The sequence below is a fragment of the Narcine bancroftii genome, chromosome 13 (assembly GCF_036971445.1).
Source record: "Narcine bancroftii isolate sNarBan1 chromosome 13, sNarBan1.hap1, whole genome shotgun sequence".
Classification (NCBI taxonomy): Eukaryota; Metazoa; Chordata; class Chondrichthyes; order Torpediniformes; family Narcinidae; genus Narcine; species Narcine bancroftii.
The window spans coordinates 28,487,652-28,514,128 of NC_091481.1; the positions used below are offsets into that span (position 1 = coordinate 28,487,652).

At 41.6% G+C, this 26,477-nt stretch overlaps 1 protein-coding gene and 1 long non-coding RNA gene across 7 annotated transcripts in view; one reads left to right on the top strand and one right to left on the bottom strand.

Annotated features, from left to right (window-relative positions):
• The window catches only part of LOC138748227 (uncharacterized), a 75,611-nt gene that overhangs the window by 47,588 nt on the left and 1,546 nt on the right, over positions 1–26,477 (bottom strand). The gene's annotated exons all lie outside the window — the stretch shown is intronic.
• Positions 920–24,705, top strand: LOC138748663 (troponin I, slow skeletal muscle-like). Its single transcript, XM_069909238.1, has 8 exons — positions 920–936; positions 5,916–5,936; positions 10,219–10,263; positions 13,859–13,990; positions 14,797–14,886; positions 14,984–15,157; positions 22,134–22,241; positions 24,071–24,705. The coding sequence occupies exons 4-7, from the start codon at positions 13,865–13,867 to the stop codon at positions 22,236–22,238; spliced, it is 495 nt and encodes a 164-aa protein (XP_069765339.1). The 5' UTR covers positions 920–936; positions 5,916–5,936; positions 10,219–10,263; positions 13,859–13,864; the 3' UTR covers positions 22,239–22,241; positions 24,071–24,705.

Genomic DNA, 26,477 nt, shown 5'->3' on the forward strand with positions numbered 1-26,477 from the left:
GTATTCAGTATCTGATGCCTCTCATGTCAGTGTCAACAATAGTCGGCCAGCATTGCCCTGATATCACTTTTCCACGTCCACAATGTCCTGGTGAAACCTTTCACCATCTTCATCACTGATCAGTATCAGAAACAGAGTTTATTGTCATGAAGAAGTCACAAAATTCATTGGTTTGAGGCAGTATCACAGGGCAAACATTCCTATAAACCACCTTACAAAAATAAATAAAAATAGTGCACGAAAAGTCAAATTAAGCAGGTGCGTTTGGTTCATTGACTGTACTGACATGGGTTTCTGATGAGGAAGTCAAGGATCCACTTGCAGAGGCCCAAGGTTTGGAGCTTCTTGACCAGCTGTTTAAGGCTGAGCTGTCGTCGATGAAGAGCAGCCATATGCTGATATCGAGGTGATCCAGAGCTGAGTGGAGAGCCAGCGATATTGCATCTGTTGTGGAGTGATCGTGACGATAGGCGAATTGCTGTGGGTCCACATCTCTGCTTAGGCCTGCGTTAATTCTGGCCATGAACAACCTCTCAAAGCATTTCATCACAGTAGATGTTAGTGCTACTGGGCGATAGTCGTTGAGGCAGGTTTTTATTCATACTTTCACCAAGGGCTCAGGGTTGAAACGTTGGTTACCCTTTACTTCCTAATGATTCAGTGTAACCTGCCGAGGTTCTCCGGCACATTTGTGTATTGCATGCCTATATAAGGCATGGGCCTGAAAAATGCTGGCAGGTATTTGCAGATCATTGGACTACATGAGAGAAAATCACGTTCTGCAATGTCAGGACAAAGCAATGTCAATCATGTGGCGCTATTTTAACCAACCACTCATGGAAGGTTAGAAGTAAGAGCCACAACAATAAATGCACAAGCTGCCCTTATTACTCACTACATTACAATTCTTCATTAGTCTTCCCAACACAGAACGAGGTAAGATTGACTCCTGCGAAGGGTTGCTGGTGTTTGTTAGATTTAACCATGTCAGGGTTTTGAAACAATTTTTAATACATCAGTTATGATTAACACATACAGGTGTAAAATTTTGCAATTCATTTTTGAAATTTGACACGTTGTTTAATTTGGTTTGGAATATGAAGTGACAAAAGAAAACATCGAGCTTGGCCACAAACAACAAGAACCTTTCAGTTTGTGGGCAAAAGCTATTAACTCCATTAACAACTATTAATGCTTGGAGTTAAATATTATATTGAAACAATCTGCAAATAACTGTTTTTATGACATGAATCAGTATTTTCCTGCTTTAGCTACTGATTTTTTACGTGCAGTGCTTGGTTCTGAAATAAAATGACTTGCATGAAACATTTAATGGGGACATTGTACTTCAAAAGCAAACTAACTTACCTGTAGAGCACCATGTGGATAAAGGTAAATAACTAATTCTTTCTGGTCTAAAGGAAATTAAAATCTTTGAATAATCGAAAGAGTTGCAGCCCCAACGTGGGAATTTTTCTAAAGATTGTTAGTAATAATAATAACTATGAATGTGATTTTAAAGGAGAACAAGTGAACAGCACGGGCATGGGGTTCATGATAACAAGGATGCAGGTGATTGGTTAAGATGAAGGAGAAACTAGGCAGGTCATATAGCATCCATAGAAAGAAAAAAGGCAGTCGATGTTTTGGGCCTGAGCCCTTCTCCAGGAGAGCCTTCCATGACCTGCTCAGTTTCTGCATTAAACCCCAGCATCTGTAGATTTTCTTGTTTATTCTGTCTCTACATGTTTGTGTAGCATAAAACTGCCTATATTAGAGGAGCAATCATTCGGTATCCATCCCATCAACTGTTTACAAAATCTCCATCCCTCCAGGAAAGCCCAGATAACTGCAATTTTAAATGCCAACATTTTACAAGCTCCTTGGCCTCTGAAAACCTGGGTTCATGTTCAGTATGGATTTTTAAGTCTCTTCTGATTCCCCTCTCTAAGGGTCATTTCCATGAGTTCTCAACAGTAGAACAAACCCACTTAGGCAAATTCTGATGCCAGCATGAGGCGTCCGTCAATATTGTGGTGTGTAAAAGTCAGTTGTCAGACCTTTCTGTGTTAGACACTCGAGAGAGAGGTCACCAACCAAATCAGAGCTGGAACCACCATCCAGAAGATGAATTAAAAATTAAGGTTTACAAATACGTGTAAGTACTCTGGGGAACAAAGGAAAATCTAACAAATCATATTCTGTTGGAGTTAATGGCAATGTTTACTGAATTGAAGCAATGTCATCAGTGAATGAGAATGATGGGTTGGCCAACATTTGAAACATGAGTGACCTTGAACTTTCCTAGCATTTTATCACATCATCAGGTTGGATCAAACTGTTTTGTAGTCAATTACTTTTGGAAAACAGTTGCTGGTGTTAGATATTTAAAATGCTGCCCTTAATGGTGCATAATTACCACAAACACTCCCTGATACTCTGTTGCTATATGAGATAAGAACATTAGCCAAAATAATAAGGGAATTCTTCAAACAGTGCATCATCCAACTGATCAAACATAGAACATACAGCCCCTTTGGCCCACAATGTTATGCTAACCAATATAAACCTACTCAACAAACTAAACTTTCCTTCCCTTTCTTGCATCATGTGATTGCACGTTGAAGAGTCTTTTAAATGTCTCTTATTTTAACCAGCCTCCACCACTCCCAGCAATGCATTCCAGGCACCCACTCCTCTCGATGTAAACAACTTACCATTCTTGTCTGTCCTTAACCTTCCTCCACTTTCTTTGTATAGATGTCCTCTGATGTTTGCTATGCTCTCATCCAAGAAAATGGTGTTGGCTGTCCACCGATCATGAGAGACTATCCATGTCTCTCATAATTTTGTAGTCCTTTCATCCTTGATTGCTCCGAAGTGAAAAGCCCTAGCTCTGCTACCCTTGCCTCATAAGACACGTTCTCTAATCAAACATCGTGGTAAATCTCCTCTGCACCCTCTCCATAGCTTCTATATATTCCAGAACTGAACACAATATTCCACGTGAGGTCTAATCAGAGTTTTCTAGACTGAAACATTACCTCGAGACTCTTGAATTCAATCCCATGGCCAGCATACCATAATCCTTCTTAACTACACTGTCAGACTGCATGGCAACCTTGAGATTTATGGATTTTGACCTCAAGGTCCTTCTGTTCTTCCACACTGTTAAGAATCCTGCCATTAATCATATAGTCTGCCTTCAAGTTTGTCCTTCCAAAATGCATCTCTTCACATTTATCTGGATTGAATTTCATCTTCCACTTTTCTGCTCAACTCTGCAACCTGTACCAAATGGATAGTCAAATGGATTGAACATTGGCTGAAAGGGAGAGGCCAGAGAGTGGTAGTGGATAATTGTCTGTCAGGTTGGAGGCCAGTGACCAGTGGTGTGCCTCAAGGATCTGTATTGGGCCCATTGTTGTTCGTTATATACATTAATGATCGAGATGATGGGGTGGTGAATTGGATTAGTAAATATGCAGACGATACTAAGATAGGTGGAATAGTGGATAATGAAGAAGGTTTTCAAGGATTGCAGAGGGATTTGGGCTGCTTAGAAAAGTGGGCTGAAAAATGGCAGATGGAATTTAATGCTGATAAGTGTGAGGTGCTTCATTTTGGTAAGAAGAATCAGAATAGGACATACGTGGTAAATGGGAGAGCATTGAGGAATACAGAAGAGCAGAAAGATTTAGGAGTAACGGTACATCGTTCCCTGAAGGTAGAAACTCACGTGAATAGGGTGGTGAAGAAGGCTTTTAGTATGCTGGCCTTTATCAATCATTGCATGGAATATAGGAGTTGGGAGGTGATGTTGAGATTGTATAAGACGTTGGTGCGGCCTAATTTGGAGTTCTGTGTGCAGTTCTGGTCGCCTAATTATAGGAAGGATATAAACAGAGTGGAGAGAGTGCAGAGAAGGTTTACCAGAATGTTACCTGGGTTTAAGCATCTAGAGTATAGGGAGAGATTGGACAGATTAGGTCTTTATTCTTTGGAGCGTAGAAGGTTGAGAGGGGATTTGATAGAAGTATTTAAGATTATGAAAGGGATAGACAGAGTGGATGTGGATAGACTATTTCCGTTAAGAGGAGGAAAGATTAAAACAAGAGGACATGAGTTAAGAATTAAGGGGCAGAGGTTTAGAGATAACATGAGGGGGAACTTCTTTACTCAGAGAGTGGTAGCCGTGTGGAATGAGCTTCCGGGAGAAATAGTGGCGGCGGAGTCAATTGTATTATTTAAGAAAAGGTTGGACAGGTATATGGATGAGAAGAAGATGGAGGGTTATGGGCATTGTGCAGGGAGGTGGGACTAGAAAGGGGTGTTTGGTTCGGTGCGGACTAGAAGGGCCTAATGGCCTGTTTCCGTGCTGTAATTGTTATGTTATGTTATATGTTATGTTATGTCTATATCCCGTTGTAACCTACCACAGCCTTCAGCAGTATCTACAACACTTCCAACCTTCGTATCATCTGCAAACTTACTGACTCATCCTTCTTCATCCAGGACATTTATAAACATCACAAAATGCAGGGGTCCCAAAACAGAACCCTGCAGAACTCCACTAGTCACTGATCTCCATCTACTACTACCCTCTGCTTTCTGTAGCCAAACCAATTCTGAATCCACATAGCCAAGGTTCCATGCCACATGACTTTCTAAATGAGTCTGCCATAGAGGACCTTGTCAAATTCCTTATAAAAATCGATCTGCACCACCCTATCTTCTCAAGTTCTTTTGATACTTCTTCAAAAAATTCAATTGGACGTGAGGCACGACCTACCCTTCACAGAGCCATGCTGACTATCTCTAAGAAGACAATACTTCTTTCAATGTTTGTAAAAGCTATCCCTAAGAATCCTCTCTAATAATTTTCCCATCACTGATGAATAACTCACTGGCCTCTACTTCCTAGGATTCTCCTAATTTCCTTATTTTAAACAAGGGGACCATATTTGCCCTCCTCCAATCCTCTGGTACCTTCCTGTGGTCAGAGAGGATGAAACGATCATTGCCAAAGCCCCAGAAATCTCTTCTCTTGCATCCTGTAGTAACTTGGGTGTATCTTTCTGGTCCCGGAGACATCAATTCTACTGTTTTTAAGAAGATCCGGCACTTCCTCTTTCTTAACCTCAACATGCTCCAGCACATAAGCCTGTTCTATTCTGACCTCACACTGACCAAGATCCCCCTCTATAGTGAAGCAAGGTATTCATTTAGGACCTCCCCTACCTCCTCTGCCTCCAGGGTGGGGTAAACAGGAAGGCAATTATCCATGCCACCCCAATCCCTTATCTCATGTAGACTACACTGAGGCTATTCTTTCTGGGTTGGATACCTTCCCAGCAGTACAATGCAGCAATAATGTGCCAACTGGAAGTTCAAACGGGAATTTCCATTAGGAAATGTTTAGGTAAAGAATTTGTGCATGATTTAGGCTTAAGACCAGCTTAATGGTTGAATTTTCACTGATTTTCCAACAGTTTGCTGGTCACCAAAAGCGAGCACTTCAAATAAGGGTGAACTCCAATTTTTCGGCACGCATGGTCAATGTCTGGAATGTGGCTTGAATCAACAACTACCTGACTTGATAATGGGAATGCTGAGCAGAGCCCCAAATACCGTATATACTTCTTGATGCATGTGTATTCCTCTAGAACTGGTGCTCCAGAAGATTCATATTGTTCAAACTTGGTACAGTAATGAACCTGTCTGCAGGCACTTTCTGTTTGAGCAATAGGAAAGTAGGATCCAACCATTCTATACAATTCTAATTGCTCAGTAGTACTTGTGTCATAGAATATAGTGTACTTCTTCAGGTTCTCTGAAAGCAGTGCTGCAAATATTGGAAGATAAAAAAATTATCTGAAATGAGTTTAACAGGCCACTATTTTATTGTTGTACAGGTTCAAAATGTCAGAAGGAAAGTAAGTATAGATTTCAATTTAGCATTTTTTAATTCTCTGTACAAGTACAGTTTTTGATCAATTAAGTTCCAAAAGTGATATTAATGGCAAATATCATCTTTCCTTTCCTCCAAATATATAGCAATGAACAGGTGAGTTTTGGAGTTCTTTCAATTCCTCTCTGTGAAGAATATTTTCAAGGTCAGGGTCAAGATTGCCTGCATTGTCCTGTAATAAGTCATTAAAAATATAACATACATAATAGACTTTAACTTTTGCCTGACTTAAGGCAAACAAAGAGTCGCCGTGAGCCTGGCACCCCTAACGATAGGAAAAAGAGAAGCTAAAGAGAGACCCTTCTGAGTCGCCTCCAGCATTCCTGCAGCCGCACAGACTCCCATTCAATTCATCGGCAACCCACACTCCAAATCCAAACCGATCAGGAAGCCTTCAGCACCCATTGCCCTTTGGGACCCCTTCTTGCCCTCATCACCTTCTTCAATCCTGGCTCCGACACCTGATTCCCATGAGTCAGTCTCCAACAGCCCGATCGTAATTCACTTGCAGACTGTGCGGGTCCCTCAGTGCTGAGCTCCTCGCTGGAACACTACCGTGGGGTCATCTCTCATCTTCCTTCTCAATGGGGCGGGAGGAAGCGTTCTCCTCATTTCTGGAGATCTGCACTGGTCCAATGCCCAACACAAACACTGCTATCTTCGGTACAGGACCTCGCGGTTGCAGGATTTTACTTACAAACACCGGCAGCTCCTTTAACAGGTCTGTGCAGAACCACTAACATTAGGATCAGGTAATTGAACCCTTCAGAGCAGCAATGTGTCACTGCTCCCCACTTTCCCAGGACTGCACCACCTGACTATAAATTACAGCTGAAAATAAACAGGTATAGTTACTTGTAAAAATAAATATTTAATAATAATCAATAATTGGCATTTTATTCATAAAACATACTGCTTTTTGATGCTCTCATTTAATTTGAAATCAGAGAATGGAATATACAGGTTTGAATTCCTGGGGGAGGTGTTCCACCAGTTCATTAACTGGGGAACCCTGTCTATCCTAGGCCAAAACTCTAATGCATCAACTTCCAAGGACAAAGTAGATACACCTATCTCAGGCTGCAGTTGTTAGATGCATTGGATCACATCTGTTTCACACAAGATGCACTGAGGCCTTTCCAGACCATAAAGAAAAACTCCACAAATGTCAATGGAAATTAAGACAAGATATAATCAGTTGTCAGCTTCAGGATCATTCAGAAGTCCTCAGCAGAACCTGAAGCAGCTCTCTCCTTGCAAGAAACATACTACCTAAATACAGATGGTGTGCAGAATTCCTGGAATAGTCAATCCAACCCTTGGCATTAAGGGATAGTATGCAGAAAAACCATCCTTTCCCGACCTAACTGAAAATGACAACTGAGAAAATGAAAGCTCCAGGATCGAACTGAGCTCTCCTTCTAAACTTTGGACCCAACAAGTGTCTGGCTAAGTCTCCACACAGTGTCCTGTCTGGAATGTTGGCACTTCACTGTAATTTACAGCTAGTAAAGGAGAAAGAGACCCAAAATAAGTTTCTTCTTGACTGGTTATAAAAATCACTAACAAAATCAGGAAATAAAGTGCGATTAAAAAGGAAGAATGGCCAAATTACACCTCAGGAGATTTTGGCAACAACATTAGAGAGGAATATCTATCATGTACTTGTCTAAAAGATACATCACTTTATCCTTGAGTAAATGACTAAACAGATAAAATTATGGCTGAAAAGTTAAGCGTTGAGCAATTATTTAGATGTTAGGTTAAGGAACAATGGCTAGTTCTCTGGAGTTTTATTTGAGCCCATAACTTGGAGAGCTAATATGATAGTCAGCACTCTTGTCTTTTCAATAATGAAAAGCTTTGGCTGTGCATTACATCATTAAGAATTCAATTGATTCTGTCCAGTTATTTCACTTACAAATGGCATTGGAGGGGAAACATTCCATTCAATGTTAGTCCATGCCGTAACAAATCCCCACCCTCCTAGTCCCACTGACCAGCACCCGGTCCATACCCCTCCAGTCCTCTCCTCTCCATGTAACTATCCAGTCTTTCCTTAAATGGAACCAATGATCCCGCCTCAACCACATCTGCCGGAAGCTCATTCCACATCCCTACCACCCTTTGCGTAAAGAAATTTCCCCTCATGTTCCCCTTATAATTTTCCCCCTTCAATCTTAAACCATGCCCTCTAGTTTGAATCTCCCCCACTCTTAATTGAAAAAGCCTATCCACATTTACTCCGTCTGTCCCTTTTAAAATCTTAAACAGCTCTATAAAGTCCCCCCTCAATCTTCTACGCTCCAGAGAAAAAAGCCCTAGTCTGCACAACCTTTCCCTTTAACTCAAACCTTGAAATCCTGTCAACATTCTCGTGAACCTTCTCTGTACTCTCTCTATTTTGTTTATATCTTTCCTATAATTTGGTGACCAAAACTGTACACAGTACTCCAAATTTGGCCTCATCAATGCCTTGTACAATTTCATCATAACCTCCCTACTCTTGAATTCAATACTCCGATTTATGAAGGCCAACATTCCAAATGCCTTCTTCACCACACCATCTACCTGAGTATCAGCCTTGAGGGTACTATTTACCATCACTCCTAAATCCCTTTGTTGCTCTGAACATCTCAATAGCCTACGATTTAATGCATATGACCTATTTAGATTTGCCTTTCCAAAATGTAACACCTCACACTTATCTGTTCTGTAGTGGATTCAACCTCAAGTTTTGTACAATGCGTACCCTAATCATATTGAGTATTTAAGGGCTATAGATAAGGAAAGGTTAATGGTCCTTAAGGCCTTCATGTAAATTATTGACAGAAATTACTGAAAGTATAGAATCATTCAAATTAGGTTCCCAGTTTAATATAAACATATTTCTTCAGAGGGAATAAAGAGTATATACTGTATAATAGCCTCAGGATAAGATGTTTCAGCTGAGATTGGAAATGACCCGTTGATGAATAAGTTCAGGACCGAGTCTGAGAGATGGTGGGACACAAAGGGAATTTAGGGAAGTGGTGATTGGCCAAGAAGCTGATCTGTGATCTTATTGATTGGCAGATCTAATTCAAGAAGCCCAAAGGCACTCCTGTGCTGTTTTCATCTGTTTCCTATTATGTGGGAACTCGACTGCAAAAAAATATAGGATCACTGAGCTCTTGCTGAACTCAGGTTTAAGGGGAACTTCGTTAGACTGGAAATAGTCCCATCTATGGTTCAGGAATATACTGAATGTTCTTGTTTAGGTTCCACCATACTGGCTATTGGATAATGGAGGTAGGTCATTGGTTTCTGAATCAACGACACTGAATAACTCCAACAATGAAAGATGTCTGATGGTTAAAAAAAAAGGTCAGTCCAGACAGTGCTTCAGCAGAGATCAGGCATCCTGAAAACTAAATACTCATCCCTACTAGTGCCACCTGAAAGAACAGCTTTCAAGGCCATCACCTTCTTAGTCAGGGGATGGTGGTGTTTCAGTCCACAACCAGTTTGACTCTACAACCAATCAAAAACATTGATTAGAGAGCCATCTTAAAAATAGCTGAACCAACCTGCAATTTAAAAGATACTGCTTTCGATGTATCCAACATACTTATAAAAAGCATATTCATGGAACATAATTACACCCCATGTGGAATATATTTCTAAGGTAAAAAATGCATTTTGCCAGTTGCAGTCCATTAATATCTCCTCCTAGATGTCAAGACAATCCTACAGGAATGTGAACTTGTAATATTATCACTCAATTACAAACACTATATTATACGACTATTCTTTAAGGCTGGTTCTGCAGCAATAATGATAAAGAAATCTTAATTTTTTTTAAAGAATGTAGACATACAGCACGGTAACAGGCCATTTGGGCCTACACGTGTCTCTCAATAACAACCAATTAACCTCAACCCCCAACAATGGGAGGAAACCCAAGTTCCCGGGGAAAACGGGGAGAATGTACAAACTCCTTACAGACTGCCCGGGATTTGAACCCAGGTCCCGATTCCTGAACCTGAAATTGCATTGCTCTAACTGCTATGCCAACTGTGCCACCCCAATAAATTGTCTACCAAGTTTTTCAGAGCAGCTCCTCCATAAAATAATTTAAGAAAACATAGAACTCTGAGAGTCTGCAAGATAGGGATCTGGTGATATTTCATCCAACTTACTTCTGATTTATTTACACTTCCTTATTTTTGTGTGACTAAATAAATATTTATTTTTTAATTTTATAGCAGAAAAGAACCAAAATCCCAACTGCACGTAAAATTCATCTCAAGGTAAGAGCTTGACACATTTCCTGTGCTGTACATTTGTTGATGGGTTGTTATTCATTCCAGGAATAGAGACCATCCCAAAAGAATACTTCTCACCATCAATCTGAAATTCTGCTCTGCCAGACATTACATCAGCCTGTGGGTATTTAACAGACAATGTTGTCTATTAAAGAAACCCAGAAGTTTTTAATTCCAGAGTTATATCATGAAGCAATTCTATTGCCGATGCACATAAACATTCACTACTGAACATTATTTCAACTAAGGGTGGATCAGAAGCAGTGATAACAGAGTACAGCTTGATTACTGCAGATGTCAAACTGGTTCAAATAATGGTTACTTTTAAACAGGCACATTTATGGTGCGAGTCATGCTGGTTTTCAAATTGGTAAGGATTTGGTGAACATGATTCTAAGGGGGGCAGAGGTTTGTGGAGTCACAGTAAAGCAACATTTTGGTGGGACTGTACTGGAGCTCAAATCTTCTACTTGCACATAATTACTGAGAGGCGCTAGTGGTTGTGTGGGTTTCCTCCGGGAGCCCTGATTTTATTTCCATCTCCCCAAACCCTGCGGGTTGGTAGGTGAACTGACTACTGTAAATTAGCCTGAGTGAGTGGTGGAATCTGAGGGGGGCAGTTGATGAGGATGTGGGGAGAATAAAACATGTGGGATTAATGTAACTAGGTGGATGATATTTGGACTGGATCCGATGTTCTGAAGGGCTGGCTTCTGTGCTGTATCTCTCTATGACTCAAATACTGCAGCTGTCGTCATTCCACATTTGATGCTTTGTAAAGATTTCTAAAATTGCTAAAATGTGTTAGGTGCTGAAGAGCTTTGACTTGACTTCAAGGTTTTTGCACAAATGAATCAGGTCCACACTGTAAAGTCTGCCTAAATAAACAACATTCGCCTGCATTACTCTGTATCTCCCATTTTATGACCAATTGCTTAACCTATCTATCTTTCTTTATAGACTCTTAGTCCTTGTCACAACCTGTCAGTAAAATATGCAATCATTAATATTAATAATAAATAATTGAACTCTCAGCACTGTTCCTTGTCACACCCTATTACTTACAGCTTAACAACCTGAAAATAATCCATTTACCCTTACTCCGTTTTATGATCATGAGCTCGTCCTGTGTTCCCCAATCTCATGACTTTGTCCATGTATGACAGCTAGCCCGAGATGGGTGTCAACAGCTGGCCAAAGATATGTTAAGCATATGCAACTCGTGCAATAGTCGAGGCCTTTCAAGGTGACTCCTGGGTTGGTGTTGATCCCCTGCCATCTACCTGTTCTGCTCCTTACTTTGACGTGAGTTTCCATTCAATGCATACTTTCCTGATCGTGTCCACCCATCTCTCTCTCTCTCTCTCTTTCCTATAATATCACCCCTTTTCCTGTCTCATCATTTCCCAGCCTGTTCAAACTTTTTGATTGCCTTCTCTTTACTTGTCATTTTTATCACGTCCTTTCTTTGACACCTTATAGCACGATTCAATTACCCTGTTACGCTTTATTCATCCTCTGCTCACTTTTCAATAACCCCCCCCTCTTCATTTTCCCCTTGCCATTTATTCTGATCCCCCCTCCCCTTCTTATGCCTTCACTTTCTTCTACTAGATTCGCCATTGTCCGCTTCCCCCATTTCTCCACATAATTTGTTATCCTGGGCCATTCTTCTCTTCCACCCTTCTTTCACTTCCCCCGCCCCTTGCAATCCCTATTCTTAGTACTCCAGCTACATCTATTCAAATCCAAAAGCTAATGCACAGTTAAGCTGCTTGTCTCTTCTCAACATTACACTGGCTATGGTTTTCGAAGCGTCTCTAATAATTGAGAGAATGGGTTCATGAATTAGGTTACTACAATATAATCACATTAAAACAGCACTGTGCGTCTCTCGAATGTTGATTTGTATAATTCCCTTAGAGACAGTGGTTTTCATCTGCAGTATTCACAAAGCAACATTTTTGGATTTCCATATAAAACACTATTTTCTGTCAGCTTCAACATGCTGAACTATTAATTTATGGCAAGTTATCAGCATTTACCCCAGCACTAGGACTCTTAGTGAGATACTCCATAACTCAAACAGCCCTCTTCCATCTACACGGGAGTACTGAAGCTTAGAGTAAATGTTCCAGTAATGTAGGTAATGTAGACAGCTGGCTCCTTTTCCCAGAGTGGGAGAGGCAAACACCAGGGGATGGAAGTGTGTGGGAGAGTGCTTCCTGGGTGACCTGGACAGGCTATTAGGAACAGTGCTATCAGAAGGCATTTCTTTTGCATATGGGAACCATGGAGACCTACTAGATCCATTCTGACAGTGGATAACCAGGGACACCTCTGTAAGGAATAACATTACATGAGCACAGTTGATGATCTGCACTTTGAGGGAGCCTGTAATTCTAGCAATTCGCTAAACATTCTCCTGTGGGCTGAATGAAAAGTAGGTGAAGTTTTATCTTCTTGAGGCTAGAGCTTTTGTACTCTCAGCAGTGAAAAGCAAACAGAAATGGAACATTGATCACGGCAAAAGGTTGAGATGACGCTGAGGATACAAGGAACCTGGGAGAGACTGTGACAATGGGCCAGGCATGTGTGTGAAGTTGTATTTGAGGTCAGGGAAAGCAAAGAAAGCACTTTAAGTGTTGCTCCCCCCCCCTCTTAAATAGCATGAACTCAGGGAAAAGGAGAGCAGGTTAGCAGAAACCAGAAAAGTCGATATTAATGCTATCTGGCTGGAGAGTGGCCAGATGAAAAATCAGGTGTTCCTCCAGTTTACCAGTAGTCTTGGTGGAATAGTGCATGAGGTCATGGACAGACGCACTCCAATTTACAGGTGATCTTCTCTGCCTATTACCTCTTGCCCTTGCGACTACGCCTCCCCTTACCCTTTTATTTGGATGGGCACTCTCCAGATGGATGGCATTAACATTGACTTTTCCTGTTTCCACTTAACTTGCTCTTCTTTCCTCCCTGTCAGCTCTCCACCTCTTCCCTCTCTATTCATCTAGCCATCCCTCCTCCCCGTGCTTGCTGCTTCACCTGCCCTCCCTTCTCCTGCCTTTGCAATCACGCCTTCCCCCCTTACCCTTTTATTTGGATGGCTGCCGACATTTTTCCGTACCTTGATGAAGGGTTCAAGCCAGAAATGTTAGTTATGTATTTTTATCTTTGCTATATAAAGTACACTTTTTGACCTGCTGAGTTTTTCCGGCATTATGTTTTTATTTTAACCAAAGTGTCTGGAGACTTTTGTGTTTTACCCCTGATGCTTCCCATAAACCTTCTTCCCTTCACTTTGTAGAGATATCCCCTGGTGTTTGCCTCTCCCACTCTGGGAAAAGGAGCCAACTGTCTACATTACCTATGCCTCCCTCTATTAGCTTCACTGCTAATCTCGCCTCATGAGACATATTTTCTAATCCAGGCAACATCCTGGTAAATCTCCTCTGCACCTTCTCCATAGCTTCCACATCCTTCCTGTGACGAGGTGATCAGAACCGAACACAATACTCTAAGTGTGGTCTCACCAGAGATTTTTAGAGTTGCAACATTAATATTTCTGCATGTTTCGTATTAGAGTTTGATGCTTGCAAATGCATCGAAGAATCTGGAAAAAGAAAAGATTGAAAGAGATTCCGAAAAAAACCGTGTGCTTAAGGAAACTGTGCCACAACTTAACACATCGAGCCTTTCTGTTCAGGAATTGCAAGTAAATTATGGATTATTATTCTGTGAAAGCTGCAATCAGTATGAGTTCATAAAAAGGGGATAACTCCACTGTTTTAAGTGAGTTAGTGTCACGGACTCTTTGACATTTGGCTCAGAGAGCAGTGTAGCCCTCTTCAGGTGGCATGCTTATTGTAGCAGTTAGCACAACGCCGTTACAGCACCAGAGACCCAGGTTCGAATCCAGTGCTGTCTGTAAGGAGTCTGTACCTGCTCTGGTTTCCTCCCACCCTTCAAAAGAAAAAAAATATGGTGGTTGTAGGTTAACTGAGTGTAATTGGGTGGCATGATATTGTGGGTTGGAAGGGCCTATAGGTCTAAATTTTTTAAACTTGGAAGTATAACACTGGAGAGTCAGCAACTTACTGATTCAAGATAAAATTGTCCACATAGGCAATAAATATTGAAGGTTGGTGATCTTAAATATCTTCCCTGTTTGTTCCTCTGATCTGCAAAATATTTCCCCTACTTTTTGTTTAGATGTCAGGTTGATGCAAGGTAAGAGGCAGGGAAGTTGTCATTAGTAAAGAGGAAAGGTAAATTGAACGGGATCGCTATAATCAGTGTTGTTTTGTGCATTCCCATATAGATCTGGCTCTTTTGAGAAATAGACCATTTCACCATTATCACTTGGGTTGTTATATGATTGGGCAGATCCAGCAATTCTTCCTTTTGTAGTCAGGCACTGAAAATGGAAAATATCTTCTTTTGAATGATATAAACCTCGACTTTTGATGAGGCTTTTGGATTTTCTGACCTTCATGTTCATGTTGTTTTGGAATATTTCAGAATATGTGCAAGCAATTCCACCAGATGATCGATAGTGTTGATGCAGAGCGCTATGATGTTGAAGTTAAAGTATCCAAAAATGCCAATGAGGTAAATCTGTTCGTTCTCACTTTGTCGAATAAAAAAAAAACCTGGAGCTGCAAAATCTCACGGATCGGTTAACAGAATATGTTTCACTGTTATTTAGATTGAAAGCTTAACCCAGAAAGTCCTTGATCTTAAAGGCAAATTCAAGCGCCCCACCCTGCGTCGAGTCAGAGTATCTGCTGATGAAGTGCTGGGTGCTTTAGCGGAGACCACCTACAAAACTTCCTTGGATTTGAGGTCAAATCTAAAATCAGTAAAAAAAGAGGATGAAAAGGTATGATACTCTTCCTCAATCTTACTTCAGCTTACTCTCATTTAGTTTATTTTTTATGCTGGTTAACATGTTATCATCATTTTAAACACCATTCTTGGAACATATTTTGCAGATTATCTCATACCTGTTTTGATTAAACAACCAGACTTAATTTTCTGCTCTACATATTTTGTCAACGGTTTAATACAATGGAAAACTTCTACACAGAATCCGTCTGCACTGATGGAAGCAAATAAGTGTTCATTATTCTGTACTCTTCACCACCTCATTTCACTTTCTCACCATCTTTTTTTTTGTGAATTTTTTTTCAATGATACAGCACAGTAGAAAGCCATTCTGGCCCATGAAATCCATACTACCCAATTCCATCCAATTAACCTATCGACCCAGTGGAAACTGGAACAACCCATACAGGTTGCAGGGAGAATGTGCGAACTCCCTACAGACAGTGGTGGATTAGAACCCAGGTCACTGGAGCTTTATTCTTTCTTTGGCTTGGCTTCGCGGACGAAGATTTATGGAGGGGGTAAAAAGTCCACGTCAGCTGCAGGCTCGTTTGTGGCTGACAAGTCCGATGCGGGACAGGCAGACACGGTTGCAGCGGTTGCAGGGGAAAATTGGTTGGTTGGGGTTGGGTGTTGGGTTTTTCCTCCTTTGCCTTTTGTCAGTGAGGTGGGCTCTGCGGTCTTCTTCAAAGGAGGTTGCTGCCCGCCAAACTGTGAGGCGCCAAGATGCACGGTTTGAGGCGTTATCAGCCCACTGGCAGTGGTCAATGTGGCATGCACCAAGAGATTTCTTTAGGCAGTCCTTGTACCTTTTCTTTGGTGCACCTCTGTCACGGTGGCCAGTGGAGAGCTCGCCATATAACACGATCTTGGGAAGGCGATGGTCCTCCATTCTGGAGACGTGACCCATCCAGCGCAGCTGGATCTTCAGCAGCGTGGACTCGATGCTGTCGACCTCTGCCATCTCGAGTACTTCGACGTTAGGGATGAAAGCGCTCCAATGGATGTTGAGGATGGAGCGGAGACAACGCTGGTGGAAGCGTTCTAGGAGCCGTAGGTGGTGCCGGTAGAGGACCCATGATTCGGAGCCGAACAGGAGTGTGGGTATGACAACGGCTCTGTATACGCTTATCTTTGTGAGGTTTTTCAGTTGGTTGTTTTTCCAGACTCTTTTGTGTAGTCTTCCAAAGGCGCTATTTGCCTTGGCGAGTCTGTTGTCTATCTCATTGTCGATCCTTGCATCTGATGAAATGGTGCAGCCGAGATAGGTAAACTGGTTGACCGTTTTGAGTTTTGTGTGCCCGATGGAGATGTGGGGGGGCTGGTAGTCATGGTGGGGAGCTGGCTGATGGAGGACCTCAGTTTTTTTCAGGCTGACTTCCAGGCCAAACATTTTGGCAGTTTCCGCAAAGCAGGACGTCAAGCGCTGAAGAGCTGGCTCTGAATGGGCAACTAAAGTGGCATCGTCTGCAAAGAGTAGTTCACGGACAAGTTTCTCTTGTGTCTTGGTGTGAGCTTGCAGGCGCCTCAGATTGAAGAGGCTGCCATCCGTGCGGTACTGGATGTAAACACCGTCTTCATTGTTGGGGTCTTTCATGGCTTGGTTCAGCATCATGCTGAAGAAGATTGAAAAGAGGGTTGGTGCGAGAACACAGCCTTGCTTCACGCCATTGTTAATGGAGAAGGGTTCAGAGAGCTCATTGCTGTATCTGACCCGACCTTGTTGGTTTTCGTGCAGTTGGATAATCATGTTGAGGAACTTTGGGGGACATCTGATGCGCTCTAGTATTTGCCAAAGCCCTTTCCTGCTCACGGTGTCGAAGGCTTTGGTGAGGTCAACAAAGGTGATGTAGAGTCCTTTGTTTTGTTCTCTGCACTTTTCTTGGAGCTGTCTGAGGGCAAAGACCATGTCAGTAGTTCCTCTGTTTGCGCGAAAGCCGCACTGTGATTCTGGGAGAATATTCTCGGCGACACTAGGTATTATTCTATTTAGTAGAATCCTAGCGAAGATTTTGCCTGCAATGGAGAGCAACGTGATTCCCCTGTAGTTTGAGCAGTCTGATTTCTCGCCTTTGTTTTTGTACAGGGTGATGATGGTGGCATCACGAAGATCCTGAGGCAGTTTTCCTTGGTCCCAACAAAGCTTGAAAAACTCATGCAGTTTGGCATGCAGAGTTTTGCCGCCAGCCTTCCACACCTCTGGGGGGATTCCATCCATACCTGCTGCTTTGCCACTTTTCAGTTGTTCGATTGCCTTATATGTCTCATCCAGGGTGAGAACCTCATCCAGCTCTAGCCTTAGGGGCTGTTGAGGGAGCTGGAGCAGGGCGGAATCTTGGACTGAGCGACAAACGAGATGTGCTCCACACCAGGGTCATGCCTAGGACTGAGTGACAAACGAGATGTGCTCCACACCAGGGTCATGCCTAGCGCGGAATGCCACACTGACCACCGGATGGTTCGCTGCAAGCTCAACCTTCACTTCAAGCCAAAACCCAGGAACAATAAAGCCCCCAGAAAGAGGTTCAATGTTGGAAACTTGCAGTCAGACGAAGCGAGAGGAAACTTCCAGGCAAACCTCAAAGCAAAGCTCGACGATGCAACCCGCCTCACGGACCCGTCCCCTGAAACCCTCTGGGATCAGTTGAAGACTACCATACTGCAATCCACTGAAGAGGTACTGGGCTTCTCCTCCAGGAAAAACAAGGACTGGTTTGACGAAAACAGCCAGGAAATCCAGGAGCTGCTGGCAAAGAAGCGAGCTGCCCACCAGGCTCACCTTACAAAGCCGTCCTGTCCAGAGAAGAAACAAGCCTTCCGTCGCGCATGCAGCCATCTTCAGCGCAAACTCCGGGAGATCCAAAATGAGTGGTGGACTAGCCTCGCCAAACGAACCCAGCTCAGCGCGGACATTGGCGACTTCAGGGGTTTCTACGAGGCTCTAAAGGCTGTGTACGGCCCCTCACCCCAAGTCCAAAGCCCGCTGCGCAGCTCAGACGGCAAAGTCCTCCTCAGCGACAAGATCTCCATCCTCAACCGATGGTCAGAACACTTCCAATCTCTTTTCAGTGCCAACCGGAGCTTTATTAACAGTGCACTAAATGCTCTGATAATCACGTTAATGTTTCTGCTCTTTATCTTAGCCACCTCTCTACCATTGTTTTCTTTTGCTTTATATTTTCGGCTTACTTAAGCATTCTCTTTCCTCACATGACTGGAGGATAATCAATCAACGTGCTAATGAGGGTAGAAATAGGAGGATAGGACAGATAAATAGTTGGTGAAAGAGCTGGTACAGAAGGAAGGGCTTTAGGTACATGGATCATTCTGGGGTAGGTGGGACATATATAAGAAGGACAGGTTGCACCTAAATGGGAAAAGGCCGTTACCCTTGCAGGAGGTTGTTTCATGCTTCCATGGAGGTTTAAACCAAATTAAGTTTACTTGTCACAAAATATCAAGTACAGTGAGAATGGTTCTTCTGTGAGCAGACTAACAGGTCAGCTGTAACACATACATCTGTGTAATGAGCACAATTAGAAGGAAGCTCAATTTGCCATGAAAAGGAAAATAAATTAGCACCAAGAAAGGGCAGCATAATAGCATTTATATAGGAATTATTCAGGAGTCTGATGACTGCAGGGAGGAAACTGGAAGCCTTTTGGTGCATCATACTTTCACACTCTTAAGCCCTCACTCCAGAAGGAGGAGTTCAAATTCTAGGGTGTCAACATCTCTGAGGATCTGTCCTGGAGCTTCCATTTTGATGCAATCGTAAAGAAGGCTCACCAGTGGTATGTCTCATAAACTTCTACAGGTGTACCGTGGAGAGCATTCTGGCTGGATGCATCACTGCCTGGTATGGAGACGCCAACTGTCAGGACAAGAATAAACTCCAGAGGGTTGTTAATTCAGCCTGTGACATCTCAGACTCATGGAGGACATCAATATGAGCTGGTGTCTTAAAAAAGCAGCCTCTATCCTCAAAGACCCCCACCACCCAGGCCACGGCCTCTTTGCTCTGCCACCTTCAGGAAAAAGGTACAGGAGCCTAAAGACGAGCACTCAATGGCACAAGGACAGCTTCTTCCTCGCTGCCAGCAGAATCCTGAATAATCAATGAACCAAAGACACCGCCTTATTTTTCGTGTACATTTATTGTTATTATTATTTTATTTTTTATAGTAATTCATAAGATGATTATAATATGAATATTTGCACTGTCATGACAATAAACTCTGATTCTGAGAGGAGAGGAGAGTCTGTCTATGGTGTGACGAGTAAGTTGGCTGCTCTTCCTAGGTAATGGGAGATGTAGATGGAATCCCTGGAGGGAAGGAAAGTTTCCCTTACCCGTATAGTCTAAGCAGTATTCTCTGTGTTCGGTACCTTCTTCCATCTTGAGCAGAGCACTTTGTGGTTCATCCAGCAAATATGTTTTTGATGGTGTATCTGGAGAAATTGTTGATAACCAAGGAGGCCATGCTGAGATTTCTAAGAAAGTTGAGGTCTTCAGCTGCTTTCTTGACATGCTTGACCCTGGTCAGGTCATTGAAAATATTTATTTAAGCTATCTACGCTTTTGACTTTAGCACCATTGATGGGCACAGGAGGGTCATTGATCATCTCCTTTGGATTATTGGGAGAGAGAGAGAGGTCATTATCTTGGCACTATGCCACTAGACTTTCAATCACTTTCTCTACCCCGCCTATTACTTTGGTCGAGTATCAATTCTTTTCAGTGGAATGGGAAGCATAGTATTATGGCAGTAGGTGGGGAGAAAACATGGATAGAGCAGGCAGAGGCAGGTTAGGTGCCATGGAAGGGATGGCAGGCTTTAATGCAAGGAGAGTCACGAGTAATACATATGAGCTTCATGTGTAGATCAGCACTTGGAATTATATTATTCCAGTCATGGATATGCATTTGAGGGAAGGGTAGCCAGTGTTCCATCGAAGCTGTGCACGTGCACAAACAGTCTGTGTGCGCGCACACTCACGCTGAAAGCGAACCGTGACCGCATGCACAAACGCACAAATGTGTGCTCATTGATGTCCTTTGTGCGTGTGCACACAGCTTCTTTGAGGGAACACTATTGGCAGCTTAATATTCTAAGGTACAGAAGCTTCAGATATGACGGAAGGGAATGCAAAAGAGAAGGAGGAGAACATATGGGCAGCAATTAGGGACTATGAAGAAGGGCAGCAGGAATTAATCATGTAACTATGAGCCAGTAGGCCTTAGTCAGCTGTAGGGAAATTATTGGAGAAAATCCTAAGAAATGGCATTTACCTACATTTATTTGGAAAGGTGGGGCAAATCGCAATATTACAAAACAGACACTGTTAGGCTGCCCTTGGAGTATTGTGTGCAGTTTTGGTCACCACACTTTTGGAAGGATGTGGCTTCATTAGAGGGAGTGCAGAAGAGATTCACCAAGATGTTGCCTTGATTGGAGGATTTTAGATATGGGAGTGTTTAGATAGGCTTGGCTTCTTTTCTCCTATTTCCAATATTTTTCTTGAGTTTTGTGATAGTATTCGTACATAGGTAATAATAAGAATATATATCCAACAAAGTAAAACATATATTAACATATAGCTGTAAGCAACCTATGAGACAAAAAAACCCCAAAATGTATATAAAACAACAACTATTCTAATGATCTAACCCCTCACTTGTGAAGTTATGAATGTAGATAGGCAAAAGGATTGGCGTGAATTTGGTGGATCAAAGAGCCAGTTTCTGTGTTGTTCAACTTTCTGATTGTGACTTAGAGCTCTAGTAGAAATAATAAGACTGGGCATCTGAATGATAATGTGGTGAAATTGGATCAGCAAGTTTGCGATGACACAAAGACTGGAGGCATAGTGGAAAGTGAGGAAGGTTTTCAAAGCTTGCAGAGGGATATGGACCAGCTGGAAACATGGGAGATGGAATTTAATTCAGACAAGAGTGAGGTGTTGCATTTTGGAAGGACAAACCAAGAAAGGACATACACAGTAAATGAAAGGGCATGAAAGAGTGCTGTAGAAGAGAGATCTGGGAATACAGATACATGATTCCCTGAAAGTGGCGTCACAGGTGGATAAAGGTTGTAAAGAGAGCTTTTGGGACAATGGCCTCCATAATTCAAAGTATTGAGGACAAGAATTGGGAGGTTAGGGTAAACTTGCATAAGGTATTGGTGAGGCCAAATTTGGAATACTGTATGCAGTTTTGGTCACCTAACTACAGGAAAGGTATCAACAAAATTGAAAGAATGCAGAGATTTATTAGGATGTTGCCTGGACACCAGGAACTGAGTTACAGGGAAAGTTTAAACTAGTTAGGACATTATTCCCTGGAGAGTGGAAGAATGATAGAGATATTTAAAATTATGAGGGGGATAGAGTAAATGTCGATATGCTTTTTCCACTGAGGGTAGGCGAGATATAAACCAGAGGACATCAGTTAAGGGTGAAAGGGGAAAAGTTTAGGTGGAACATTAGGGGGAATTTCTTCACACAAAAAATGGTGGGAATGTGGAACGAGTTCCCAGCTGAAGTGGTGAATGCCGGCTCAATTTTAACATTTAAGAAAAATTTGGACAGGTACATGGATGGGAGGGATATGAAGGGCTATAGATTGGGTGCAGGTCAATGGGACTAGGTAGAATAATAGTTCAGCACAGACTAGAAGGACCAAAGGCCCTGTTTTCCGTGCGGTAATGTTGTATGATTCTATGGCATCACCACAGCAGGAAAGGGTGCATCTTGGAACCCTCCAGCTCTGAGCCTCCCAAAGACATTCTGCCTCCTCAATCTTTACTCTGGAGAAAGGCATCCACAGGAAAGAAGCAATCAGCTCAGATGTTGTAGTGAATGATGCATTTATAGTTCAGCAATAGGCATGATTATGCTAATTTTTTATTCAAATTTTGATTTAATATATATGTATACAATATACATATGTTCTATTCTATCTAAAGGAACACAAACAGGTTGAAGTCCATGATTGGCGGAAGAATGTCGAAGCCATGTCTGGTATGGAAGGAAGAAAGAAGAAATTTGATACTGGTGCTCCCCCTCAATAACAGGTACACACCCAGAAAGGAGCCAGCAGAATAGGTTTTCAGCCTCCACTTTGCAAAAATGCATGCTCTCAGTTAAGGCTCAAAGCAGAGGATTTGAAAGTTCACTGTGGGAAATCTATATTTCTTCCAACTCTGTACATTCTGACTATCAAATTAGTCTCCTATGTTTAAGTTTAAAAGCATCTGATAGAATAAGTGAGCATGAAAGAAATGTTGAGCCCCATTCCCTGAAAGAAGATCAGTGTCTTGTGCACTCTCGAATGTTTTGAAAGCAGGGAGTTGTACCGAACATGAAAAAGCTGCTTGCTGCATTGTTCCTCTACTATCTCCTTAAAAGGCAGGCGAGTGGCACAGAAGTTTGTCCTATTCCCACCCAGCTCTACCTATCTGGGTTCGCCCCTCACCTCGGGAGATGTCCGTGTAGAGATGGAATGTTCCTCCTGTGATCGTGTGGGTTTCCCCTGGGTGCTCTGGCTTTCTCTCACATTCCAAAGGTAGATTGATGGGAGAAGATTTGAGGCGTAAATGGGCGTGTAAGAGAAAATAGGTTACAGGGAAGTACAGGGAATAGGACTGATAAGAATGCACTGAGAGTTGGCATTGACTCATTCGGTTCAATGGCCAACTTTAATGTCTTATGAAAATATGTTTCTAATTAGTCCCACTCTCTCACTCTTTCCCTATAACGCTATGATTTAGTATTCTGTAAATTTATTTATTTATTTAGTTTTCAGGTCTGAAATTATTTTAATTGGTTTGTAAAGCCATGTGGAATCTTTTGAATATTGAATATCCTTTTTTCTAGTCTTGCTGAGTACATCAGTAATTTTCAGACTTTGTCTCATCACACTTCTTATTATAGTCAGTGGCTGATCATACTAGTGAATCGTACATTGGGTCAAGAACAATGCTTACATACTAGGAGATCTACAGAATACCTGCCTTACAATTTTTTTCAATATGCAGAGCACATAATGAATTGGAATCCTAAACCGTTGTAGAATTTTCACCTTCGCCAAACGTCTACGCACTCTTTGTGAATCTAAACTTTAAGTTTCCTGCAGCCAACCTTTTTTCTTTGGCTTGGCTTCGCAGACGAAGATTTATGGAGGGGGTAAAAAAGTCCACGTCAGCTGCAGGCTCGTTTGTGGCTGACAAGTCCGATGTGGGACAGGCAGCCAACCTTTTTAACACCCCAACAAATCCTGCAATGACATGCCTGCTCTTGGCCTCATTCATTGTCGAGGTGAGACCAAATTAAACTTGATGAGCAGCAGATCACATTCCTTCTGGTCACCCTTAAACGTATAAACATTGATTTTTCTACTTTTTAGCAACTCCACCCTCATTGATTCCACTGTTTCTATCTCTTTTTTTTTAAACCAACTCCTGTTAGTTAATATTTTCCCTCTCTTCTTCCCTCTTCCCCCACTCCCACAATGGTTTCTACCCTCCCTGACTCTCCACATCGCACAACTTGTGTCCTATCCCCTCTGGGCTCCTCCCCAGCTTCCTTTCCCCTTTATATACACAATTATACTCTCTCTCCTCTAGTCTTGATAAAGGTTCCAGATCTGAAACATTAATCTGAATATAAAGGTTCCAGACCTGAATATTTCTTCCCTGCTGAGCTCCCCCAGCAATTCTTTGCTGGACTGTGTCCATTTGTTTGGATGCAATTACATAAGGAAACACTGCCTGGTCCTTGGTTCTGGCAGCTAATGGTTATTTATTCATTATTTATTATTTATTCCACCAGATCTAGAACGAATAGCTTGAACATTATTCAGCTATAATTCACAATTCATTACAATAAATCTCTTTTCTTAAAGGTCATCTTGGAAGGTGGATATTATGAGAAGCATATCTGAAAGATAATAATCCAATTGAGATGGAACATCATTGTGAAATGTTGAATGAAACGTTCCACAAGAAGAGGCTCTCGTGAGACTGTATTTGAATTTATGTTAACGGAAATGAAGAAAGACTGTGAACAGGCAGCATTCATTTCCTCAGCTCCAAGACTTTTCAACTTTGGAAATAAGAAAGGACTTGCCTTTAATAGATGTTAACTCATGTAGCTTTGCACTGAGAAATGTCCTAATGTTAGAGAAATTCTAGAACCATAGAGAACTAGTTAACTCACAGCCTTTAAAAATAATCCAAATACTTGGTAACATTTGGAAAGTTCAAAACCAGCCAGTGTTAAGGTGGACAAGGGGGTTGTGAGATCAACATTTGCTTCGGTCTCTTGAAAAAATTCAGGATTCGTGAAATATAGGAACGGATCACAGTTTTCATTTAGTTTTTACAAGGCACATATTTATGACATTTCAGCACAAATAATTCAGAAAATATGTGAAAATGGTGTCTGTTGTGGTTAGATTACCTTAACAAAAAACAGGCTTCTATTATTTAATTTAAATGCATACATTGTTTTCTTTGTAATAAAGCTATGCGCACATTAGACATCTTTGTGTTTTGTTTAACAGAAAATATTTTTCATGAAAATTTTGATTTTGCTCACTTTGGAGAAGGCAAGTATGTGTTAAGGACACAAGTGTCATGCCCCTCAGTGCACAGTATGGACATAAGGAGAGCAAGTGGAAGTCCTCAATTAGACTGAAACCATCCTTTCTTTTTTTTTCTTTTTTTTTAGTATTTTATTTTACTGGACCATCCTTTCTGATGGCATTTTAACCAGGGTTGGCGTCAGAACAAATCTACTCAATGATCCCTATTTTAAGGAAATTTTAAAAGTAAGTTATCTTTACTTAGAACTCAATGATAATGGAGAGGCTTTACCTCTTTATTATGGAATACTCTGAAGGCTGTCTTAAGAGGGAAAATTATTGCGGTATCTTCATATAAGAAAAACATAAGGAATAAAACATGAGAGGAATTACAAAATAAGCTGAAATAAGTGGGAAGAAAACACAAATTGAGTTTGGTACAGGATACATTAGAGGAAATTTTTAAAAAGGAATGAAATTAATAGTTTGGCTACACAAGAAATCAGGAATAATGTACTGTTTCTGATACACCGAAAGAAGGCAAGGATAAAATGGAATGTACGGCATACAGACAATATCTGTTCTTAATGTAGATTATGTTATTTACCTCCATTATGACCAAACGATTAGAAGAGTTTTTACCTACACTGATACATAATGATCGGACAGGTTTTATACAACAACGCCAAACACAAGACAATTTAGGAAGGACACCTCATTATGGATCATATACCAAAAATAATTACATCATTAGTTATTAGCGTGGACGCTGAAAAGGCATTTTATTTGGTTCATTGGAATTTTCTTTACAGAGTTTTACATAGATTTTGTTTACATGATACAATTATTAAATCCATGCAGGCACTATATGACAATCCTACTGCTAGGATTAAAATCAATGGATATTTATCAAATAGTTTTATACTAGAAAGGGTCTGAGACATGGTTGTGCCTGGTCACCACTACTTCTATATTGTGCATTATATTTGGAAGCATTTGCTCAATTCATCAGGCAGGATGAGGATATGAGGGGAATTACTATTAAAGGATCAGAGCATAAATTGGCCTGTTATTCCCGTTAAAAATAAGGTAGTAAGAGAGGGAAAAGTCAGCCTCGGTTAACTAAGGAAATAAAGGAAAGTATAAAATTAAAAGCTCGTGTACAAAGTAGTCAAGAAACTGAAGGATTGGGAAAACTTTAAAAAGCGTCAAAGGACAAATAAATGGAAAATAAGGAAAGAAGAATTATAAAAGTAAATTAGCACAAAATATAAAAACAAATCTTTGTGGTCAATATGGCCAGTCCATACTTTGCAATACCAGGGACAGCCAGGTAGAAACTTAAGCTCACGGCGACACTTGCTCCTTGCATACTTTGGTGCAATGCACAAGATGCAGCCAAACACTAAGGGGACCATCAGAGTACATGTGTACCACCTAAAAAAAGCACTGCAGCTCCACACCTAGCTGGTCCAAAAGCACCGTAGACTTTCAATATTTATCATAAAGTCCTGGAAATGGAACTGATGGTGGTTTTATTTTAAAATACTGCAACGGCAAGGTATGCGCCCAAGATGGTGACGCCAAAGATCTGCAGCAGTCTATGAGAGGTTACAGACTCGGGAGAAGAAGAGGACTAGTGCAGGGCGCGAGAAAATGAGGAGACCACTCTCACATTTGAGAAGAAGCAGAGGAGACGACCCATGGGAGGGTGACCATGGCGGTA